Source organism: Vulpes vulpes, chromosome 3, assembly GCF_048418805.1.
Source record: "Vulpes vulpes isolate BD-2025 chromosome 3, VulVul3, whole genome shotgun sequence".
Taxonomy (NCBI): domain Eukaryota; kingdom Metazoa; phylum Chordata; class Mammalia; order Carnivora; family Canidae; genus Vulpes; species Vulpes vulpes.
The window spans coordinates 62,217,878-62,241,981 of NC_132782.1; the positions used below are offsets into that span (position 1 = coordinate 62,217,878).

The window sequence follows — 24,104 nt, forward strand, 5'->3', positions numbered from 1 at the left end:
CGATCCCGAGTCTCCAGGATCGCGCCCTGGGCCAAAGGCAGGCGCCAAACCGCTGCGCCACCCAGGGATCCCTACACTGTTTATCTGTATTTACTGTTTACTCTTTACACGACTTCCCTCCAAATGTTCCATCTGTGGTCATGTTCCTTCTGCACTGAGAATTTCTTTTAATGTCTGCTGGTGGAAATTCCCTGTGGGGTCTTAAAATGCCTTTATATTCATTTTTGAGAACTGTTTTGCTTGTGTGGGAGGTCAGATTGGAGCTCACGTGAGGACCTCATTCCTGCCTTTGGGGCCGCTATGTTTATGCGTAATTCTAGGTCCAGCCTCCTGGGTCTGGCCTGCCCTGGGGCTGCACTGGCTAGATTGCATCTCACCTGGTTGCCCGGGCTGTGGCTCTAGTCCCTCTCTCAGCCCCTCCCAGGGCCTGTGTGTGTGATTGATGCTAAAAATCGCACACCTTGAGGGTAACCGATCCACATTTCAACACCTTTATTTATCACTTTACCAATTTGACACACAATGTTAACAACAGCAAACACAGGAGGAGAAATATGCAGACAGACATGAGCTGTTTCACTAAAGGTTTGCAAGCCAGGCCTTGACAGCAGCTCTGACAGGTGACACCGTGCCTCACGCTCTGGGGATGGAGAGGAGGGCCACCCTGTACCCATAGACGTTCCTGGTGAGCACGGCTCTTAGATGCCCACAGATGTGCCTTTCTGAGTCAGAACACCCAAGACGTCGACACTACGTCACCATCACACTGATAAAGTGATACACTCAGAACTCCCTAATGGTAACAAAACAGTGTAAAAATATATTGCATATATATATAAATTTATTTCCCTTTCCTGAAAAAAACTTAGTACAAACTAGTAGTATACGATCCCTTTCAAGTTTTCTTTTAAGTTGTGCGGGTTTCCTTTGTTGTTTGGCTTGGTTTGGTTTTTCAAGAGTCAAAAGGGAGAGCGAAAGCATCTCAAAGGTCAGGGTGACCACTGGCCGGCCCTGCCTGGGGCCGTGCCCTCTGCATGCCCATGGACAAGGGCCACACCCTGACCCGCCCAGTTCCACCAAGTGTTCAGTAGTAAATCAGTGGTGGGGAGCTACTGAGGGTAGGTGTTTTAAGGACATTCTAGCCTATTGGTAACTTCACAGTACAGCTGAATTGTCAACCTGGCCTGCACGGAACAGGTGACGACAGGGTGCCCCATGTGGTGCAGGCTGCAGGAGAGGGGGACTGGGCTGGGCCCCCAGGGCAGGCCCGCACACGCTCCCCATAAAGGGGCAGATGGTGAACATTTTAGGTTTCTTCCCCACCACTTGATGCGGCGCTGAAGCAGCCACAGAACAGTGCCTGAGCACAGAAGCAGCCCAGGGTGGGGGCAGGAGACTCTGCCCACTGCCACGATCCCGGTCCACCAGCGGCCAGAGGGACACCCATGGCCTGGGCTGAGCTGTGACCACAGGGATGTGGAGACAGAGTGGCACAGACAGGAAGTGGTGCCAGCAAGCCGTCTCCATGTCCCCACCCCCTGGCTTCTCACATCTGGTCCGATTTCCATCGGTCTCAAACTTAGGACTGAGAATGTGAGAGGTGAAAAAATACTCCAGTATAAATACGTATCTTTTGCTACAGCATTCTAAACTTAAAGTGATTTGAACTTCATTTTGGTAAAGCTAACTGTGTTACTGACCACTGCCTAGTTGCCTGTCCTGTCACGTTAAGTAGAAATAAATAAGTATTCTGGTGTGATCGTGTGGAGCGCGCTCCTCCAGTTCCCTCCTGACGCTCAGACACCGTCAGCCCTGCCCTCCCTGACAATGTGTCCTGTCTCCTCCATGCTGTGCAGTCTCATTTATTCACAGATAGACATTGGGTTTCTAGTTAACCACGGTTAGTAGAAGCTAATTGGCATTGCATAAAAACATGCGGCACAGACACACACCCGGCCTGTGTGTTCTCACTTAGGCAGACCCTGACGGAGGAACATGCGTGCGTGTCTCCGTGCAGTGCAGCCCAAGCACCTGTTTTGTGTGCAAGGGCTGCACATGGGTGCATGGACAGATGGAGCAGATGATTTTAAACTGACAGAATGGTGACCACAGAAGCCTCATGACCAAGTCTTTGCTACCTCTCCCTCCTCCCTGACAGAGGGGAGGTGCGTCTCCCAGGCTTTGGGGAAGAGGATGCCATCTGAGGAGGCCTCGGGTTGGGACAGGAGGGGAAGCGGTGGGGACCACAGTGCCTCTGTGGCCAAGCGGACCTTGTGCTGTGGGGCAGGGCGGGCCACCAAGGGGGACCAGCTGTGTTCACTTGGTTCTTATTTGAGCCCGAAGGGAAGGTGCTATTAGAAGAGTCAGGAACGCGTTCGGAAACATTCATCAGAAGTCCGCTGATGGTCTGCTCTCGAGCAGCTGGGCTCCCTTGGCTCTGCTGGGCTGTTGCACTGGTGCCTTGTGGTGGAACAGGGGCTCCTCCTCCTCCTCTGGGGAGGGTGCTGTGGCAGAGTCTCCAGGGGCAGGCAGCTGTTTAGACCCCAGTCTCCCAGGGTGGTTCTGGGGAGACTTTTTCCTGGAGACCCCCTCTGGGACAGGGGACAGACTTCTGGGGGGCGAGGGGGACTCTGGGCCAGGGGACATCCATTCCCTCTACAGGCAGTGGCACAGGGACCCCCACCCTCTGCTCACCAGGCACGCACTGTGGGGTCGGGGTGTTGCTGGATCCTGGCATCTGTGCTGCAAGGACACCGCTGTTGATGGGCAGGAGCAGCAGCCCCACTGCCTCTGGTGGTTGGCGCTCCCCAGCAGGGTGCCTCACCCGGGTCTGGAGGGGAGACCCATTCCATGACCATGAGGAAAAGCTTTTGGGTTCTGGAAGCAGCTTTCTGCCTTGTGATCCGCTTGTTGTCGAGAAACACATGTTGAATTCAGACGCATTTCCACACTCTCCTCTCGCCTCTGGGTCTTCACAGGGGTCAAGCCTGGGAAAGGGTGGAGGGGCACAGGGCGGGGGTCCCCCCTGTGTCCTGCCTGCTTCTCTCTCCCCTAGCACTAGGTCCTCTGTTTTCCTGCCTTCCCTGCCATGGAACGGAGGGTAGGCAGCTCAGAGATTGTGTCTTAGAAGTAACTCAAAGCCTGTGACCCATCATTTCTTCTGTTTTAATGCACTTCGAAGTTCTAGATCCTTAGAAGGAAGCTGCTGGCAAGGCCACTGCCAACTGCCCATGGGTCGAGGCCCTGCTGGGGGTGAGAGGAAGCCTGTGAGTGAGGAGCTTGGTGGAGATGCTGTCCTTTCACAGGGACCATGCTGGATGGGAGTGCAGGTCCTGAGCCCCTCTGCGCAGACCAGGGACTGTCCCCAGCTCCAGCAACAGCCAGAGTGCCCTTTGGGCTCAGGGACGCCGGTGCACGTGCCACCGTGGTACTAGTCTTTATTTCTGCCGCCTGTGCTGCAGGCCAGGCCATACCCAGGAAGGGGGTGCCCCCAATCAGCTGCTGCCTGGACACATAACAGTGGCAGTGTGGATGGGCTCCAGGAAGCATTTCCCTGAGGCTGCTGAGGGCTTTTCCCAGGACCAGTGCCAGGACCACACAGCCCCACCAGTCACTCTCCAGGATTGGCTTGCACTTAAGAAAAGGGACGTGTTCCCGTGGGGCCACTGTGACAGGGGCCCCAATGCTCTGTCCCCTGACCAGCCTCACGGAGAAACCAAATGCTAGCCAATGCTGCAGGCCTCAGAGCCCCTCCCAGGCCTGGTTGGTGTGTGGTTCTCTGCCCTCGTAGGGCTTGGGAGAGGTCAGGGACACCTCACCGCAGAGAGCGAACCACTAAGGTTTGTGCCGTGTGCTAGCACAGAGGGAGCCGCCACGTGGGCATACAGCCCTAAGGCCCCAGGGGCAGGACAGGGCCTGGGGCAGAGGATGCCTGGTCATGCCAGCCAAGTGACTGTGTCCTGACCTGGGACATAGACAGCAGGAAAGGAAGGGGCAGAAACGGAATTCCCAATGTTCCCAGACCCATTCTCAGAATAAACACATTTCTTATTTCTTCTTAGAAAAGCACAATGAAGTGAACTGTCCTCAGGTTCCATTTGGAAATCTTCAGGCTTCGCACTTCAAACCGTGTTCCTTTAGCCACTGAAGACCTTTCACTGGCTCATCTTCCTCCCCTGCTCACCAGCCTCTGGTTACATGACGTATGTGCAGGTGTGTGTGTGTGTGTGTGAGCAAGCACGTGCGTGAGCATGTGTGCGCATGCGGGCACATACGAATCCCACCTCCCCACACCTGCACGGTGTCCTATTTGGGTCTCGCTTGGTTTTCTTGGTGCTGCTGGTTAGTGCGTTAGCTCATGTTGCCCTCGAGGCTCCTAGGATGGGTCTAGAGGTCAGGAGGTTGGCACCACCTTTGACAGGGTCTGTCCCACTCACCCCTGTGGCCCACCAGCTCCTTTACGGTGACCCTCTGGCCTATAAACTAGGTGGCTAGTGTGGTCTGGTCCTGGGAGACACTTTGGAAAAGGCCATATGTTGGTGGCCGGCACTGGACGAGGCAGGTGTGTTATAAAAGGTCAGTGAGTTCAGGAGCCCTACCTGGGGGTCAGAGAGAAGCACGCCGGCCCCCGGGCAGGAGGAGGCCCGGGTGCTGCCCCCACAGCCACCCGGACCCTGGAGTCTTGAGTTGTGACCAAGGAGCACAGGAATGTAATGAAGTGTGAGGTGGTGCGGGCCTTGGCAAGAGGGGCCACCAGGCTGCCTACTTGCCCCCCTGCACCTTCTGGTCATAGGTGCCCGCGTGCTTATAGCCTGGCACGTAGCCTGACTCATCCACCAGGTCCACGCGGCCTGCCTTGCCCTTGCCCTTGCCCGATGGGTCGAAGCGTTCCTTGTGAGAGCCTGTGAACTTGGTTGTGTCTGTGAGTCGAGATACAGTAGGCGACGAGATGGCTTTCTGCAAGAGGAGAGAGTGGGGTGCCCCCATGAGCCTCAGGGGCCTCCTGCCGACTGACCCCAGGCCCCAGGAGCCACATTTCCCTGGGGAGTCCCTGCCAGCCATGCTCACCGTCACCCCTGAGATGATGGGGGCCTTGCCCTCGATGAGCTTGTGCACCTCGCGGACGGCTTCCTCGCTGCTCTTATCTTTGAATCGCTTCTTGGAGAGCTCTTCAAGCGCCTCCTTGAACTGCTCGAACGTGATGGTCCGGCAGGACTTCCCTCTGAGGGAGAGAGCACTCAGGGCTGGCCGGGGCCACTCCCCCCAGGGTGCCCTGTGAACGTGCTGACCTCGGGGGACCCTGCTCCCACCCTGAGGCCCACTGACATCGGGGAACCCTTGCCTCGCTCCCACAGCAGAAATCGGGTGTAACATTAAAATACAGACTATGCCCCTCCCCCGCCCTGCTGTGCACTGTTTATGCCCAACAGTCGGTCGCCATGGGCGACGGCAGCAAATATAAATTGTCTTGGAAAAAAAGCTTAAAGGAACCACATCCTTTATGAACAACTGGACATTAAAACAAAGCTGTTGTCTGCTTCTAAAATGGGGCGTGTATGGCGTCCACTCCAAGCAGGAGGGAAAGTCAGGGCAAGAAGCACAGAGGCTGGGTCCGGCCTGGGGTCGCCGCAGCCCAACATCCCTCTTATCACCGGGGGCGGCTGCCTCCTCAGTACACCCAGCAAAATGGGCCCAGGGCCTGCATCCCCCACCTCCTGGGCCCCCCACCACCCCTAGCTGGACACTGCCCCCCTTGAAGGACACCATGAGAGCTGTGTGCTGCCTGCCACAGGCCGTTCATAAGATTCCAGAAGGTTCTGAACTGGCTCTGAATCCTTTATCATTTTAGCTCAACACCATTTTTGCCATTCCGCCTGGCTCACCCCCTGCTAATCCATTTGGCAAACCGTCAGTGTTCTAGAACCAGGTCCTGTGGAGGCATTCGCCGCTGCACAAGGACAGCTATGGGAGCAGGATCCTGAGTGGGACACCCCGCAGCACTCTGCAGCATCCCGCAGGCAGCTGTCAATGCCCGCGAGCAGAGGGCCTACGAAGCCAAGAACAGGCTGAGGATCTGATAACCTCACAGCCATGGGGACAAACCCGCACAAGGCTTTGCGCAAAGGCGATCCAGCAGAGAGAGACGTCTTCTCAACAGATGGTGTGGGGACAGCCGGCGACCCAGCTCTGAGCTACGCCTTGCAGTACATACAGAAATTAACCCCCAGCCCTAGACTAATCATAAATCCTAAAACTATAAACTTCGGGAAGAGTATCTAACAAAATCTTTGTGACCTCGGGTGAGGCAATGATTTCTTAGAAATGGCACCAAAATAGTCCATAATAGAAAAGAAAAGAAATTGGAATTCACCAAAATTTTAAAAACCACGTCCTTCAAAAGACGTGGTCATGAGGGTCCCACAACCAGCTGCAGGCGGGGAGGGAACACGTACAGACAGCTGAAATGGACAACCCTTCAAACTCAACAATAGGAACAACCGAACGTCAAACACTTGAGTAGAATCCCTGAACCAAACGGCGTCTCCAGAAGACTCGACAGCAAACCCCGAGCCCACCTGGCCCATGGTGAGGGCCCAGTGCACACCCACGGGACGCCTGGTGGGACTAATGAAGTGCTCACACGAGCACTTGAGAGGGTGTGGGCAGCAGGGCACTCAGACCCGGTGTCCACTCAGGCAGGTGGCAGTTAGGGCTCCCGCTCCCCGCACCTGGGCTCTATGGGAGAAACAGACTGGAGCCCCACGTGAACTATGAACCAAGTGTCCTTCAGCAGCGAAGGGACGGACAGCACACACGGGGGCTCGTGGGCACCTTATATGTGTGTCTGAAGCCAGCCTGGATGCTGAGCACAGCCCCCTCTCCGCCCAGTCCATCCTGTGGCACTGGTCCCAACCACACCGCAGGGACTGGTGATCTGGTGGACACAGGGCTTCCCCAAATCCAGTGGTGGGCAGTGGGTTCTGCTCCCGAAGCAATCAGCTTTGACCCCCGTGCAGCCTCCAAGCAGAACCCCTGGAGCAGCACAGTCCCCACAGCAGCGGCCCCACACGGAGAACCCCGCGTGCCTTGCTACCCAGCGAGGCCCTGTTTGTTTGTCTCCAGCCATCAAAGGCACTCCTGTCTCCTCTTCACGCCCTGCCCAGGCAGCGTGTGGATGCCAGGCCTGACGGCCAGCCCAGTGACTGGCTGCCGGAGCACGCAGCCCTCTCTGGGCACCGCGGCACCAGGCGCCACCAGTGTGAGTCACTTGGGCTGGGGGTGGGGGATGGCTGATGGGGACTCCTGCCAGAGGCCACATTCAGATCTGGTGGACACACAGGCCTCAGGCTGACTTGCCCGCTCCACCTGGCTGGGCTGGGTGTCCCCAAGTGTCCCCACCGTGACTGCCCAGCAAGGAGTTTGCCCCAGGGGACCCGGCGCCCTGCTGCAGAGAGCTGTCCCCAGCAAGTTCTAGAATGACAATGCCTGTCTCTTCCCCAGAGACACTGATCACATTACACCGCTCTCTGGACACAGAGTGAGCCTGTTCTCCAGAGTTCACAGAACTGGAGGGTGTCCCCACAATGAACCCCCTCTCTCCCCAGCTCCAGGCTGGGCCGGCCCCGCAGTGAGGGGGTCACTGGTCACACAAGGCCCTGTGAGCTGGGGTTTCACTTTGCTTCCCAAGCCCTGTGTCCCCCAGGCCTCTAACCTAACTGTGGGTGGGCAGGGGGCTGGACCCTGCCAGTGCCAGAGGTCACCCAGGGACATCCAGGAGCCAGGCAAGGACCAGCACAGCCCTCCAGAGACAGATTTATGTGTGAGGACCACACACTCCTCACCAGCACCTCCGAGCATCGGGTTCGATGGCACTCCCAGGAGCCCCTCTCTCAGAGGTGGTGCCGGCGTCCTGGCTCATCAGATAACTTGCCACCTCCGGCTGGAAGTTGCTGGCTTTCCCTGGCTCCCCTGACCCTCAAAGCCAGGGCCCTGGATGACCTGTCCAGACAGCCACCTGGCCAGCCAGGACACCAGTGCAGGCAGGATGTGGGGTGTTGAGCGGCCACTTAGGGCCCTGGTGAGGCTCCGCGGGAAGAAGGGGCCCCTGGGAACCTCACTGTGGACGTGACCTGGAGCAGCTCCGACTGCATGCTGTGCCCCAGGACGACCACCTACTGCGGTCACACCTGCCCCGTTTCCTGCCCACGGCTCCCCTCTGCCACTGACGGCTGCGATGCTGCCCCTGACCTGGGCGCCCCCCGCCACCCCTAACTGCCGTCCTGTCTATGGCATGGGGTGGGCTGTGGAGACAGATAACGTGGAGGTCACCGAAACCATTTCTGGGTGTTTGGCAAAGGTCATCCTCTTAAAAGGCCGTCGTGCACTGGGACCCCGCGCCCACATCAACCTGGCGAGGAGCCATCAGGCCAGGAACAACCTGGTTCCTGTGCTGTGCGGCCTTGACCCTGGCCGCAGAGGCTCTGTGCTGCCTGTCACCTGCCCACCACTGCTGACCCTGAATCCGACGCAGCCTGGAGGGAGGAGCCCCCAGGCCCATCAGGGCTCCACCCGCCCCTCCTGCGGGCGCCAACCCCCATGCTGTCCTGGGGCATCTCCCACCCCAGGCACTGGACATGGTGGCGAGTGTCTGCCATTGCAGCTCCCTGCCTGAGACCGTTCCCGCCATGCCCTGGTCGGGGCCATAAGGGCATGTGGCAAGAACGGAGCAGGTTGGTGGCCCACAGGCCGCAGGGAGCCCCGCCAGCCTGCTGCTTCCTAACCTGCTCAGTCGGCGGCACCCGCCCAGGTGGGAAACACAGCCCCTACTGCGAACACAGGGCACCCGGGAAACACGCGAGGCTGATGGAGACGCCGCCGCCCTCTGCACCCTCGGGCCTGGCCTCTCCGCCTGTGCTTGACCCGAGCACAAGCACGCAGGCAGGACGGGCCGTCATCCTGGGCTCCCCAAACAGGGCTTTCAGGGTGACATTCCTACTGTGCACCCAAGTCTGGACTAATTAATATTTCAGACTGCCCTGTCGGCTCCTCGGGTTGGGAGGGTGCAGGAGCCTTGGTCTCCGTAACAATAGTGTTCAATCAAGACCTGGTGTGGAGCTGCAAGAAATTTGTTTAAAATTTAACACATAGTAACATCAAAACAAACAAGCGCTGCCGTGGCAACAGGACCTAAACAAAGCCCGCAGATACCCGGGCTGGCGCCACCGCCCGCGGAGCCATGGCAACCGCCCGCAAACAGAGAGCGGGCGCCTCTCCACCAGTCAGCGCCTCGGAGCTTCCACGCCTTCCACGCCGTGGCTCCCACGAGGCACGGGCGCTCCTGCCGTGACCGCCACTTGGAAGAACTGCCCCAAGACCCCTTGGCGCATGTGCCTGCCACCACCCCCCTCACAAGGCCAAATGAAAACAACTTTTAACAGGCTCCTTGGGGTATCCTGATGGGGGACCCCATGACCCTTCCAGGGACAAGGGCAGGGGCCCCCACCACACCCTCCAAGGTGCCCCGCAAGCCTACCCAGGCAAGGGCCCTGTGCCTGCTCCCTGGTAGGTGCCCTTGGGGCCAGCGCAGCTTAGTGTGACTGTCATGACCATGACCCCATGCCAGGCTGAGGGCACCACTGCCCCCTCACCAGACAGTCCCTGCCTCAGCCCATAAGTGAGCACTGTCCGCCCCACTCCCAGGACAAGGACTGCAACCAGACGGGGCTCCCCTCCTGGGGCCCACATGAGTGACGCCAGTGCACCACAGGTGGGCAGAAGGACCCCCATCCCTCCCTGGCTGGTGGGCTGCCCGTGCCTCCTGCACACAGGGTCTCTGGGCCTGTCTGGGGCACCTGCCCTTGGAATGAGCCACCTCCCCACCACCTAGGGTGTGGAGAGCCTGAGTTCAACCTGCGAGTGCACCTGCATGCAGCGGTGCACGTGTGTGCATATGTGTGCAAACGCCCACATGCAGCAGCTCGGAGGCAGCTTAAATGGCAGGAACAGACGGCCACAGAAGAGCCACAGTCAACTGTCCCCGGCAGTTCAACGTGTGTGCTGGCGCCGGGGATATGGGAGCCAATGGCGCCTCCTGCCTCCTTCCCCAGTGGCCATAGCAGTCAGCATGGTTCTCCCGCTCCCGGTCTGTCCATGTCTCCTGGGTGCACATGGTGTCCCAAGGCCAATGCTCAGGACCTAGAGGACACCCCAGGAAAGGGCGTGGGGAGACCCTGTGGGGCCTCCTTGGGGCTCCTGTTGGCGTGTGGGAGCTCGCGCTCCGTGAAAGTTCTGTGCCGCAGACACGTCCTGATGTCTGGGGGTCAGCCAGCACAGCTGCATGTGTCTGAGACCACCCTGGACCGTCCCCGGGAGCCACACCGCAGACAGGCTGGCATTTCTGAGCAGGGAGAGCAGGTCAGACCACCCGGTGGAGGCCGCGGCGCCAGAGAGCCTCTGAAGCCCTTCCGCTGAGGACCCCACGCTGGAGCCCAGTCCCTGCTGCTGAGAGCATCTCCACACAGTCCAGGGCCAGAGGGACAGCAAGTGGAGGGACCCCTGCAGGCTGCCAGGCGGGCGTCCCGGGGCGGCGGGGGAGGCAGGCTCCACGGGCCTCACTCGGACACACAGGAGAGGACAAGATACAGCCCCCACCCGGCCCCCTCCCCTATGGGCACCACCTCCCTGGCTCGCCCCTCCTGGGAATGTCCTTGGTCATGAGGCCACGCCCCCCCAGACTCCCCATCCCATGGTCCCTACTCTGTGGGAGTGACCCTGGGGACAGGCGGACTCAGCTGAGCAGCGCACAGCTCTTCCTCTCCAGGGTCAGCCTGTGGCCCAGGAGGAACTAGAGGAAACCCCAAGGCGTGGCAAAAGGTTAGGAACCCACATCCCAGGTGCGTGGGGGTCCAGCTGGGCTGGGCTCTGTCTGTGGGGCGGTGGGATGGGCGGGGCTCACCCACACGTGAAGCTCCACACAGCTGGACCCCACGTAGAAACAGGCCCACGATGCATGGAGGGCCCTGAGTGCCCAGCCGGGGACGGGGTGGGGGGCTGATTCGTCCACAGGCTGTGTCCTCAGCCTCCACAGCAGGGGGCATAAGGAGACACACCTGACTGGACACCCGGGCCCCAATGCCACCACAGAATGCCTAGTCAGAGGAGCGGTCAGTCTGCTGGGCAGTCCCCGGATTTGGGGACTGGTGCCCCTGGCACAGTGGGGGCTGACGAGGTACCCCGGGGTCAGCCTACCTGCCCTCTGCCGGGCCCTGCCCCACAGACAACACAGGGGTCAGAGGGAGCGGCAGGCACGGCCAGGCCTGACAGTGGGCCTCGAGGTTCTGGGCGCCCCCCAGGAGAACCCCTTCCCTGGGCTCCCGGGGGGGCAGCCAGGTCCTGGTGAGGAAGTCACTGCCTGGGGCCTTGTACCAACCACGGAGCTTCACCTCCTCCCTAGCTGCACCCTCCTTTTACCTTCTCCCTACCTGCACCCCCTTCACCTCCCCCTCCCCCCTTCACCTCCTTCTCCCCACCTGCACCCTCTTCACCTTCTCCTCCCTACCTGCACCCATCTTCTCCTCCTTCTCCCCACCTGCATCCCCTTTCACCTCCTCCTCCCCACCTGCACCGCCTTCACCTCCTCCTCCCCACCTGTACCCCCTTCACCTTCTCCTCCTTACCTGCACCCATCTTCTCCTCCTCCTCCCCACCTGCACCTCTTCACCTCCTCCTCCCCACCTGCATCACCTTCACCTCCTCCTCCCCACCTGCACCCCCCTTCACCTTCTCCTCCCCCCTTCACCTCCTCCTCCCCACCTGCACCCCCTTCACCTTCTCCTCCCTACCTGCACCCATCTTCTCCTCCTTCTCCCCACCTGCATCCCCTTTCACCTCCTCCTCCCCACCTGCACCACCTTCACCTCCTCCTCCCCACCTGTACCCCCTTCACCTTCTCCTCCTTACCTGCACCCATCTTCTCCTCCTCCTCCCCACCTGCACCTCTTCACCTCCTCCTCCCCACCTGCATCACCTTCACCTCCTCCTCCCCACCTGCACCCCCCTTCACCTTCTCCTCCCTACCTGCACCCATCTTCTCCTCCTCTTCCCCACCTGCATCCCCCTTCACCTCCTCCTCCCCACCTGCACCGCCTTCACCTCCTCCTCCTCACCTGCACCCCCTCTTCACCTCCTCCCCCACCCACACTCCAGCCCTTTCCCTTTCCCTCTGACCCTGGGCCTTGGGAATCCCCAACCCCAGGGCTCTGGTGCCTCAGGGACCCTGGACTGTAAATTCTGATTGGTTCCCCTGGGACCAGAAAGGCCATGTTCCCTCTGCCTGGTGAGTGCTCTGTGCTGGCTCCTAACAGTTGGCTTCCTGGGTCTGCCTGTGCCCACACCCCCCCCCCGCCCGCCCCGAACAGCCTCCTGGCCCTGGAGAGGGTTGCTGTGTTGCCCCACAGGGCCTGATGGTGACAGCTGCCCTTGAGGCCTCGGGTCGTGGGCACGGGTGCCAGTGGTCAGCCCGGGAAGTCAGGGAGACCTCCCTGGGATGGACACACATCAGTGTCTGGTGACAGGGAGGCCCAGCCGCTGGGAACGCAGATGGAAGACACTGTTCATGGCCGAATGCATGGGGGGGCCCAGCCATGAGCAGGGAGGACGCACAGTCCTCACATGGAAGATGCCCAGGTGACGGCACACAGTGACCCAGACGAACACGTGTCGCTAATAAGCTGAAAGCTACTTTCCAACAACAGCCAACAAGCAGTGGACACCATGTAGCCTCGGGGGCACCGCTGCTTTTCGCAGGCGTGGTCATGACATTTGCAAGGCAGGAGGAGACCCTTAGCTGGAGGGCCCCCAGCAGAATAGGGGTGCGGGTAACAATGCCTGACACCCCAGCGTCCAGGAGGAAGCTGTCACCGAGTCCAGGCTGGATGCACTGATGCCAGCGGTTCTGTCATCAGCGTTCACCGCACTCACCCAGGGCCACACTGCCCGCCTGCCCGCCCACCCGAGGGATCTGCTCTCGCCCCACGGCCAGTGCAGCGGCCCACGGGCCAGGCCCCCACCCCAGGCACCCCGACATCCCATCCCGAGCAGGGAGGGGCCCCAGAGGTGAGGCCTGGCCGGGACTTACTTGATTTTGCTGAAGACGATGTCCACGTCGGTGACAGTCACGTTCTTCCCGTCGATGACCTGGCAGTCCTTACACAGTTTCGACCAGTTCTTGCCGTGCATCTCCTTCCCGGTGGCCCTGGTGTCCCCGTGCACAGCAAACCGCCGGAAGGCCTCCTCCAGGGCGCTGAGCTCCGGGGCCGTGGCCGCCGCCCCCTCGGGGGCACCTTCCGTCTCCAGCGACAGCCTCTTGGCTGCCCTGTCCTTTGCAGGGTCTCCTGGGGACTTGGGGGGCGTCTTGTTGGCGGCCTTGGCGGACTTGGCCTTACTGTCAGCCATGTTGCTGGGGGGGGGAGCAGAGAAGGGTCACCGGGCCCCCGAGGGGCCACACACATCAGAATGGGCGCCACCCTCCTGCCCGCCACCGTGCCACCGTGCCCTCCCCAGAATGACAGCCTTCCCGCGATGGGGAGGGGGACTCACAGCTGAGCCTGGCGACCTAGCGCCCAGGGGCCCGGGAGGGGGGGGCGGGGGGACGACCCGTGCCAGGGAGGCCACCATAGGGTCCCTGCTGTCAGGAGCTTGGCAGAGCCAGCTGCTACCTGTCTGTGGGTCTCTGCCTTTGTGGGGCACTGGTCCCCAAGCTGGTGGGTCCCTGCGGACCACAGGGGCTGGGCCGCCCCTTCACTGTGTCACAGCTGCTGGCCCAGGCAGGAGCCGGGGACGCCTGAGCCCCACAGGGGTGTGCAGCCGTCCCAGAGGAGCTGTGGGTGGCCGTCCAGGCCTCGGGGGCTCAGCAGGAGGGGAATGCAGCTTGGACAGCAGAGCCCCAGGTGGTGGGGCCCCCCGCTCCCCCCACCACTGCCCACCTGAGTTCCCCGCACCAGCTTGCCCAGAGGAGGCCAGGGCACAGCACCTGGGCTGGGGGCAGCCGTACGGACGGAGACAGTCAGCAGAGCCAAGTCAGCTCAACGCCACCTGATGTCCTCAAAGGCAACAGCCCCCAGCCGTCCCTGCATCCCCGGGGGGCCGCAGAAGTATAGCCGCAGTGAGAAAACCAGGACCCGTGTCCACGGAGCTCCAGCGGCAGGACGATGGTGGAGACATGGGTCGGACCCTCAGGGCTCCCACCCACCTGGGGACAGGGAGCACCCGCCCTCACGGGGACTCAGAACACAGGCCAGGTGACACCATCGCTTCCAGTATTATCAGTGACACCATTTCTTTGTCTGAAACAGGAGCCTGCTGGGCTGAGGTGGGAGGGCTCACATCCCGGGCACTCCTTCCTGTCCTTTGATAAATCCCTGTGCTGTTTCTAAGATGAGGTAATAACGGTAAAATTCATTTTAAAAAGCCTGAGGTTTCCAGCAGAGGCTGACTGGGCCATGGTGCTGCCCAGAGACGACGCCCCCACGTAAGAAGGCCTTCCCGGGAGGCGCGGGGACTCCCTGCCACCCCCCACTGCCACCCCCCTGCGCCCCCCCCCCCCCCCCCCCCCCCCCCGCCGACTCTCCCCTGCCCTGCATCCCCAGGAGAGCCCAGCCTGCATAGGGGGGGTGGGGGGTGCGGGGGTGGAGGCCCATCAGGTGTGCCCAGGTGTGTTCAGGGCTCTCTGGCTGGCCAGACTGGGTGGTCCCAATGCCCTGTGCGCCCCCTCAGCATGAGGAGTTCCCCAGGCCCAACCCCCGACTCCCTGTGAATCCCTAGAGTCTCTCTCCTTGGCCTCACTCATCTGCTTTCCAGAAAAGACCCCAGACTGTTTAGACATGTATCAATTGCGGGGACGGAGAGGGAGGAGGAAGTGAGCCAGAGCTGGGATCCTGGGTGTGTAGAGGCTGCCAGAGGCCAAGGGATGCCCCTGCCAAGTGCACCGAGCATTGCGGCATCAGGCCCACACGGGCCAGCTGAGCTCCCTTGGGCCCCCTCCGCTGTTGGCCTCAGGGGTCCCAGGGGGTGAGCGGAGGGAGGGACCAGAGGGGCCAGCCGCAGGGGACTGATAAAGCACTGTGTGGTGCAGGCTGTGTTACTGGATTTGCATTTTCAAAGAAGGGCTTGGAGAGTCCCTGCCAAGGTGGAATTACAGACCAGAGTGGGAGGAGCCCGAGGGCAGCCCCTGCCTGCAGGCCTGACCCCAAGGGTCCACCAGACTTAGGGACTATCCCACCACCAGAAGGCTGTTTCTCAGATCCCGCAGGAGCACCAATGCTCCAAACAACCACCACGCCAAGGGCCCAATATCCAAAATGAACTGGCTTCCGTTTCAGAATAACTCTGGCAACCTCCTTGAGCCTTGACTTCGTGAAGCAAAACTTAGAGAAAAGGTGACACAGGACAGACCCTGACAAGCCACTGTCAGTTTCCATATGGGCATCGGCACACAGAGCTCTGACCAGGAGCACAGGAAATTCCTGTTAGTGATGTGCCTGCAACAGGCCCGGGTGTGCACGGTGAGCGGGGCCTGGTGTGTGCGGTGAGCAAGGGCCAGGTGTGCGCAGTGAGCAGGGGCAGGTGTGTGCGGTCAGTGGGGCCAGGTATTCGGTGACAAGCTGTACTCCCACTGGGATGGGGGCCCAGGGATGACAAGCAGAGTGGGGCAAGGTGGGGGCTGGCAGGACGCACATGTCTGGGAGCCTGGACCGGCCACAGGGACACAGAGGTCACCCCAGGCCCTAGCACGCCACATGCCGCTGGCTCCATCGCCCCCTGGGCCCTCCTGGGCCCCTCCTCGCTGGGAACCTCTGGCCCCTCCTCCCTGCCCACCTGCCCCTGGCCCCACTCTGAGGCCCCCAGGGCTCCGGCCTGAGCCTGCAGCTGCAGACCTCCTGACACTGGAAGCCGTATCCCCGAGGGGGGCCAGGCCCGCCCCATCACACCCCAGCAGCCTGGGACGTCTGCTCACAGGGCGGTGTGAGTCCACACCTCGGAGACAACAGGTGAATGAGGAGAACCAGTCTCCCCAGAAAACATGCTGCAACTACAGCACCTGGATCCCAGGGTTCATTGCGAACCCAAAAAGACAAAACATTCTCAGCTAACCGGGCGGGCAGTGGTGTCCTTGGCACCCATGCAGCCTCCCACCTGAATGGGGGGATAGTGACCCCGAAGCCCACGGGCCTGCTCCCCTCCAAGCTCCTGGAGACACTGCCACTGCTCGGCGCCCCCGGCAGCACCCACCTCCCCCCAGGCGAGATCTCATCTTGGCTTCTTGTGTTAACCTCTTCCACTAAAGGCAAAGTGCCAAGCCCTCTGGGTACCCTGGGGTCTGGGGGTGGGACACACGGTGTTGCCAGCTGGATTGAGAAACAGGCTCTGGGGCAGCCCCGGTGGTGCAGTGGTTTAGTGCCACCTGCAGCCCAGGGCGTGATCCTGGAGACCCTGGATCGAGTCCCATGTCAGGCTCTCTGCATGGAGCCTGCTTCTCCCTCTGCCTGTGTCTCTGCCTCTCATTCTCTCTGTGTCTCTGTGAATAAATAAATAAAAATCTTTTAAAAAAAAATTTGAGAAACAGGCTCTGCGTCCCTGCAGACACCACAGGCCCTGCAGGGGGAAAGGGATTCTGGGGGTGGGAGCATCAGAGGGAAGCTTCCAGAAGCCACCCGCCCCTCCCTGAGTTCCTGCTCAGCATCCCTGATCTTCACTCCCATGGGAACCACCCGCCCCACGTCCTCTGAGTCGTCACACGTGGGCCTGGTCCAGGGGAAGCCGTGGGTGCTGCAGCCCCTAGACGTTTCCCAGGCCCCAGGTCCTGACAGATCCCATTTCTGGGCAAGAAACCCTGAGGGCCCCGGAAACGCAAGCATTCCTGTGGATGCATCCAGCCGGGAGCACAACTGCCCACAGACCGAGCGGAGGGTGCCCACAAGGAGGCCCGGCCTGCCGCCAGCCTCTTGGGACTACCAGGGACCACGAGCCACATGTGCACACGGAGGGGAAATGGCCAGAGGGGACTGGGGACTGTGCCTCCCCGCCTCTCGAGGCCCCATGACCGCAGTATGGGATGCAGGTGGGTGCAGGCAGCAAGCCTCCCGGGATGGCGCGCTCCAGAACATTCCATGTGGCTTACCTCCCTGCTCCACTGCCTTCCGCCAGGGCCCAGGGGCCCTCTGGAAGCTCAGGCCCCAGCCTCAGGGTCGAGAGCTGTGTCACCCTCGGTGCTGCCCCTGATGGGAGCAAAGGCCACCCTGAGTCCCCAGTAGGACCCCCCATGCCCGCATCCTCGATCCACCTGTCTGCAGACCCTGCGGGGACCCCGGGATGACCCCCGAGCCCACGTCCTCGGCTCTATGTCTGAGTGCACTTGAACACAACACGGCCCTTTGGCAATTGTTCACACTTTTTATCAACGTGGTCCCCACTCCGTGGCTGCCTTGGACACTCGATGTGAATGACCACTCGTCCCAGCTGAGGGCCGTTCCAGGCGGTGAGAGCCTTCCAGGGGCACACAAAGCGGCCTTTCTGAGCTGCGCACTCCCGAGACACCAGGACAGTCCGGAATCCCACTGTCCGCAGAACGCGGCCCCGAGATCCCTGCCCCCATATCGAAGTCCCAGTACAAGAGCTGGCGTAACCTGAGCTGAGTGAGCAGGACCCCGCTCGGGTTCTAGGGCCCATCGCCTGAGGCCACTGGCCAGACAGGTCCCCAGGGCCGTGATGTCCAGGCCCTGAAGCCAGGCAGCCCTGAGGGCCCCGGGCTGTGGCTGCCCAAGGAACTGCCTGAGGAGTAAAACCAAACCCCTCACTGCTGGGGAGAGCAAACAGGAGTTCTCTCCGGACAGGGCAGCAAGCGGGCGTCCTGTCTGCACCCCAAGTGTCCCGGGGCCTCGAGCCTGTCCTGTGCTGTCCCGCAGTGAGGTCACTGTGGGGGTCCCCCCCCTTGGACCTGAGGAGCCGCTGCCTGGCTGGGGGATACTTGGGGTGACCAGCACAAGGGGCGACCAGCACAAGGGGTCAGGACTGGCCGAGGGCAGTCTGTGCACTTCCCAAGACGGCCCCACGGGGCAGGAGCCTTTCCAGTAAGGGAAACTGAGGAAGGCCTGGGCCATGGTGGGCTGGGGGCATCTTTAACCCCCACCCACCCACCCACAAGGGCCCATAGGTTGCCCTCCCCTTGGTCTTGAAAGGAGGACATTCTCTGGTCACCGTGAGGTCAGGAATTTGGGGGCACCTTCTCAGGTAGGGCCCCAGTCTCACAGGGGGTCTGAGAACTCTGCCAGCCAGGAGTCTGGGGCTGAACATGTCTGCAGGTGGATCAAAGGAAATGAAGGGTGTGGGGTGCACGGCTTGAGGGGCACCATGGCAAGCCCCTGCTCCCAGGAGAGGGCTTCGGAACCAAGGACAGCACAGTAGGCCCAGGGCACCAGCAGGGACAGAGGAGCAGGGGGCTCGGTGCACTGCTCCTGGTTCCCAGGCCACCAGGCCCCCAGACTAGCCCCCAGACCAGCCCAGGGCAGCCCCTACGAGAACCTACTGGAATCCCCATGGCTCACGGTCTGGGCCGTGCTTTCCCTGAGAGCTCTCCTTCAATGCTCCGATAACTTGCAGCTCACGTCTGCGGCATGAAGATGAAGGACACAGGTGCCACGTTACCCATGCTCTATACCTGGTCTCAACGACCACACAGGTGACCACGTGCAGGAGGTGAGGACACGGGGAGAAGCTTCTGAGCCCTCCCTCAGGCACCCTGCACACTGCCCCGTCCCACCAGACCCGGCCAGGTGTCTCCCCCAGCGCCTGCGCGACCCAGGCGCCCAGGTGCTCCTCGTGCAGGCGGCAAGTGTAACGGGCCGAGTGGTAGCCCCGAAAAAGGCAAGTCCACATTCTAGCCCCCAGGACCTGCGATGTGACCTTGTTTAGAGAAAGCGTCTTTGCAGATACCAGGGAGTTAAAGCTCTCCAGGTGGGGTCTCGATGAGCCCTGAATCCAATGACAAGTGTTCCTGGAAGAGCAGAGACACACACGAGGCCACATGATGGCAGAGCCACAGGCCCAGGAGCCCCTGGGGCCCCGGGAGCTGGAAGAGGAGGGAAGGACCCTCCCCTGGACCCTTGGGAGGGAGCATGCCCCCCCCCCCCAACCTGGATCTCTGACTTCTGGCCCCAGGACTGAGAAGATAAATTTCTAGGTGCTTGTGGCCCCGGAGCACTCGTGTGGCCAGCAAGACGCAAGGAGGAGTGTCCCTCACCGATGACGGGCGTGGAGGAGAGGAGCCGGCGGTGGGGACACTGAGAGCCCAGGGGCCAGGGGGGCCAATTCCCGAGGACAGGCTCCCGGGGAGAATGTCCACATGACACCTGCCCACTCAGGTGGCCGCTCTGCACACGGGCCTCTGGTTTAGAGGAGGCTCCCAGTGCACGTGGAGCGCCCGCTGCTGGGCTGAGCCTATGCACCCCGCATAGGGGTGGGGAGCTGTGCCACAGGGGACCCCAGTCCACTCACCTGCAGGCAGAGCATCTGATGGATTCAGCATCTAGTCATCGTACGAATTGTTAGCAAATCAGGACAAGGGGGGGAAACCCTTAATTTGACAAAGAGGATCACTCACAAAAAACTAAAACATCATCACACTTAAGATGAACAAAATACTGAATCTTTCTTTTCAAGCTGGAGCAAGTATGCATAATGAGACAAGCAAAGGAAATAAAGATAGAAAACTGGTCAGAGAAGAAAAACCTCGTGAGCTGCAATTTCTAGGGTCGTGCACCCCACACTGCAAGGAAGCCCTTGGGTTGTTAGGTCAGCCGGTGGGTTTAGTGATGTTCGGACACACAGTCAGCACATGGGGTCAGCCTCACGCCCACAGAGCAGCAAAGACAGACGATACGAAGTATTTAGAAATTAACTATTTAAAATATCATGAAGACACATAAATCCCATAAAAGATGCACAAGACCATCAACATAGGAAACTATTATTGAAAGAAACAGAAGATCTAAGTGATGACCTTACAAACACGGGTTGGAATCTAAATCTAGAAAGGTGGCCACTTGTCCCTAAAGTCAACTGCAGGTTTAACTGAACCCAGATATGAACTCTGACGATATTCACACCTGGGTACGTAGGTGAAGTGCTGTGGACACACGGTGACCTTGACACAAGAACAAGGTCGATCCGCAGGCACTGAGACTGGCCAGGAAGCTTCGGGAACAAGGGTGGCATCCCCTGGTGCAGGGACGGGACGGGAAGCCCGCATAGGCACAGGCATAGGCACAGGGGGCCCTGCAGGAAAATTGGACGAGCGTGTTTTCAATAAACGGTGAAGAGCTGAAGGCCATGGAAGTGCGGGGACATGGGCATCACAGACTGAAGCAGGAAAGGTCATGAGGAAAGGCCACGGAGCCACTCCTCGGGACACGCAAGACTCAGAAATCCCTGTCCTCAAAGGAGACAGTTCTGGAGATCAAGAACTCCTGCTCATCGAAGGGGAGAGAGTCGGTGAGCCGCGGGGCGGGGGTCGAGACCTGTCCTGCCTGGTGGACATCGGCTTGTCTCCAGAATGTGGGGAGGACCCTCCAGGTCAGTAAGGAAGAGACAGTGACTCTAGAGAGACAGGCGGGACCCTGGGTGGCACTTCCTGCAGGGATGCCTCCAGGAGGCGGCGGGAGAGGCCCCGGGGCAGGCACCTGGCAGTTGGGGCGCTGGCACCTGCCCCAGGCACCTGCAGCAGCAGGAGGACAGAGTCTCAGAGCAGGAGGGTGCAGGGGGCAGGGTGGCCCAGGGGCATGGGGCTGGGGGCACAGGGGCAGCCACAACGGGCTCTCAGAAACACCCAGAAACCGTCTCTCACCAATGAATTGGAGGCATTTCCCTAGCTGCCTGCACCAGGGGGCACAGCCCCAGGATGGGGAGACCGCCCCCCGGGTTCTGTCCTGGCACAGGGAGACCACTGTGTCCAGATGTGAGCGAGCAGGGTAGCCTCAGGTGGCCCTGCCTGGCCAGCAGATGGAGACCATAAGCAAAGCCAATGTGGTCGCTGTCTTACCCTGGTTTGGGGCTGTCTGTCCAGCATTAGACGCCCAGAGTGGGGCTGAAGGTTGGAAGGCGGACAGCAGCGAGAACCGTGAGGCACGCCCCGTGTGTCCACCTGGACTGGTAAGAAGGTGGCTTTTTTGGAAGCCACAGGGTCTGGGGAGCCAGCTTGGGTCAGATTCAGGGGCCACACCCACACCCCGCCCACCCGGCTGACCCCTCCCAGATGCAGATGGGACAGTGGGGTGTGTGAGGCCATGCGGGGGTCCCCGGAGGAGGCTGGCTGCTGTGCGGCATCCCCACTGCAGGGAGAGCTTCCCAAGTGGAGGCTGCCTCTGCTCCCCTGACACCTGGCCGGTGCTCGGCAGACACGCAATCACACAGTGTGAACGGATGGGATCTGGGGAAGCGTGGCCGAGGGCAGAAAGTCACCCGGATGCGCTAGGGACAATCTAGGGACAATGCAGGGGCAGTGGGTGAACTGAACCACGGGAGGAGGAGCAGAAAAGGCTCCAGGTGGTTTTAATGTCTCGGCTTGAGGAAAGTTAAGAGCCTGCCTGCCATAAACCCAATTAAAAGAAAAAGGGGTGAGCATGCTCCTTGGAGGGCAGGCCGTCAGGCCCCCCTGTGAAGGAGAGGAGCACAGCTCTGCGGGAGGCGGGGAGGAGGCTTCGAGTGGTTGTGTTCTCACACTCTGTCAGACTTTTGACTCTTCACCAAAGAAGGTCCTGCATTTGGACGTGACATTGCCACTGACAACTGAGCGGCCACCATGTGCCCTCGCTGGGTTGGTCGGGAGCCAGCCTGACTCCCCAGATCAGATGAGACCCGGGATCAGCAAGCCAGGCCCTATGTGGAGCTGCCCTTCACCCCAGGATTCCTGGAGGGTCCCCTCTCCCTCCCCCCTGGGGCAAATCACAGCCATTCCCGGACTGACTTTCAGGTGCAGGGCGGGGGGCTCCCCCTGGGAAGAGGGCTGGCTGCTGAGCAGGATGATGCGGGTTCTGACACCACATCTGACCCCCGCCTCCTCCCCAGTACACCTGCTGCTTCAGTGGCAGGACCTGGGGCCGGCTCCGGCCGCCCAGAGCCAGCGTCCGCGGGTCCAGGGTCGGAGGGCTCAGGTGCACTTGGCCCTCAGCAGAGGCGCCCAAAGCCTCCCAGCCGAGGTCCCCAGACGGCATCTTGTACACGCTCCCCCTGCCTCGCCAGCAACATCAGCCGCTATAAATAGGCCTGGCTCGCAGGCAGCAGGCCTCTCCCAGAGGAAGCTTTTAATTCTCAGCCGCCCCTGCCGGGAGCGTTCTGCTGCCCTGAGGACAGTCTGGCTGCTAAAAGCCTTCCCTCAAACCTCAAGCAGGATGAATGATTTCAATTTCTTTCTGCGATTCTCCTGTGACTTGCACGTTTTCTGCCCTGAGGATGCACAGCCTGTGTGTAGCTACGACCATGATTTACAATGACTCGAAAGCACTCCGGACGATGAGCCAAAAGACGCCAGGAAGGTGAGACCACAGCTGGCCTGGCCTCCCCTGATCCCCATTGCACCGGCTGCCCACACACACACGTGGAACGTGTGGACAGGCGTGTCATAGCAGAGCACCTCTCTGGGCCGGCCGGCCTCTCCCCAGGGAAGTGCACACCTCTCTGTGAGCCACAGCTTTCTGCAGATGCTCCCAGGAAATTCAGCAGCACCCCTCCCCCCCATCACCCCTCACAGAGCCCTGTGATGCCGATCATGTGATGGGAGCAGTGGCTGGTACCAGAGAAGGGGTCATGGAATCCAGTTTAACCACGGTCGGAGCCGGCTGCTCACTGCCCCTCCCCCGTTTCCTGCCTGTGCCAAGCTTGCTCTCCGCAGCACTCCATCCCAGAGGCCCATGCACTCAGGATCCCATCCCACGTAGGGGCGAGGGGCTGCCCTGGGCTGTGCAGAGCCCCCCACAGTGGGTCCTCCCTGAGGGCTGGGTGTGGGGAGTGTGAAGTGGGAACCGGGTCCTGTTTTCATCGTCCCCCAGAGACCCTGCCAAGCATCCAATAAACGCTGGCTGCATTAACCAATAAACGCGCAGACCGATGACAGCATAGCCAGCTTACCCTAAAAGGTGTCTGATGATCAGAGGCACAAAACGCCTATCAAAATGCCCGAGACCAGGCCTGCAGGAATGGATATTCTTGCCAGCTCATTTCGGGGCTACATTTGGGTAGCTGGGGCCGGGCTCCCCCCGCGTGGCGCGAAGGAAGCTACCAGTGGTGACCGCGTTCCACCCTCCCGTGTGAGAGGGAACACAACACCCCTCCGGAGGCTTCTGGATTTGCAGGCTGCAGGTCTGACAGCCTCACCTGCAGTGATGATGGTGACGCAAACACTGGGCTGGGGGCCTTGGGACCCCACGGGGCGACGGAGTCTGTGCCCAAGGGTCCCCCTCGACCCGGGCCCTTTGTGCGGCCCTGGGGCTCCCGGAGGCGGCGCTGCAGGACCCTCTAAGCCCTGGTTCCCCGCGTCCGGCGGGCGGCAGCCACCCGGCCCCGGCCCGGGCAGCGGCAAACGGGGTCCGCGGAGCGGGACGTGGGGGCCCGGGCGCGCGGCGGCCGGGAAGGGGCTGCAGGGGCGTCGCTGCCGCGTGGAGCACCGACGCCGAGCAAGGCCACAGCCTCAGGGCCCGTCTGCTGACCCACCTGTCCTCTGCAGCGCCCTCGGCGCCCCCAGACCCACGGCCTCGACGCGGTCCCCGGAGCACCGGCGCGCAGCGGGAAGCCCAGGGCTGGGGCGCACGGACGCGCGGGGCCGCCGCTGGAGGGGCTCGGCGGGCGCAGGTGGCAGGCGCTGCGGGCGCGGGCGGGGGCGGGGGCGGGGGCGCGGCGCCCGGTGCCCTGACCCGACCCGGCCCGCGGCCTCTTACCTCGGAGATGCGGCGACTGCAGCGGGCGCCTCCGCGACTCGGCCGCGCGCGACCGGGTGTCCAGCGTGCGCCCGCGCCCCGCGCCCCGCGCCCCGCCGCCCCGGCCCCGGCCCCGCCCCGCCC

The 24,104-nt window shown here is 61.2% G+C and overlaps 1 protein-coding gene across 3 annotated transcripts; it reads right to left on the reverse strand.

Moving 5' to 3' along the window:
* Window positions 1-477: 477 nt before the first annotated feature.
* Window positions 478-24,085, reverse strand: TPPP (tubulin polymerization promoting protein). 3 transcript variants are annotated; one of them, XM_072752657.1, is made up of 4 exons: window positions 23,982-24,085; window positions 13,136-13,456; window positions 5,068-5,221; window positions 478-4,956 (listed from the first exon to the last, which is right to left on the reverse strand). In XM_072752657.1, exons 2-4 carry the CDS (start codon window positions 13,450-13,452, stop codon window positions 4,762-4,764), a joined length of 666 nt encoding a protein of 221 aa, XP_072608758.1. In that variant the 5' UTR covers window positions 13,453-13,456; window positions 23,982-24,085; the 3' UTR covers window positions 478-4,761. The 3 variants fall into 3 exon arrangements, with proteins under 3 accessions (XP_072608758.1, XP_025874940.1, XP_025874939.2); XM_026019155.2 differs by lacking the exon at window positions 23,982-24,085 and adding an exon at window positions 23,758-23,967; XM_026019154.2 differs by lacking the exon at window positions 23,982-24,085 and adding an exon at window positions 17,177-17,423.
* Window positions 24,086-24,104: the final 19 nt, after the last annotated feature.

Excerpts from the sequence above, each read along its gene's own strand:
- TPPP (XM_026019154.2), bottom strand. The coding sequence starts at position 17,319 with ATGGGGGGTCCTACTGGGGACTCAGGGTGGCCTTTGCTCCCATCAGGG. Across the intron at positions 5,222-13,135 it reads ATCGTCTTCAGCAAAATCAA|AGGGAAGTCCTGCCGGACCA; the intron begins GTAAGTCCCGGC and ends TCTCTCCCTCAG. Across the intron at positions 4,957-5,067 it reads CCATCATCTCAGGGGTGACG|AAAGCCATCTCGTCGCCTAC; the intron begins GTGAGCATGGCT and ends CTCCTCTTGCAG.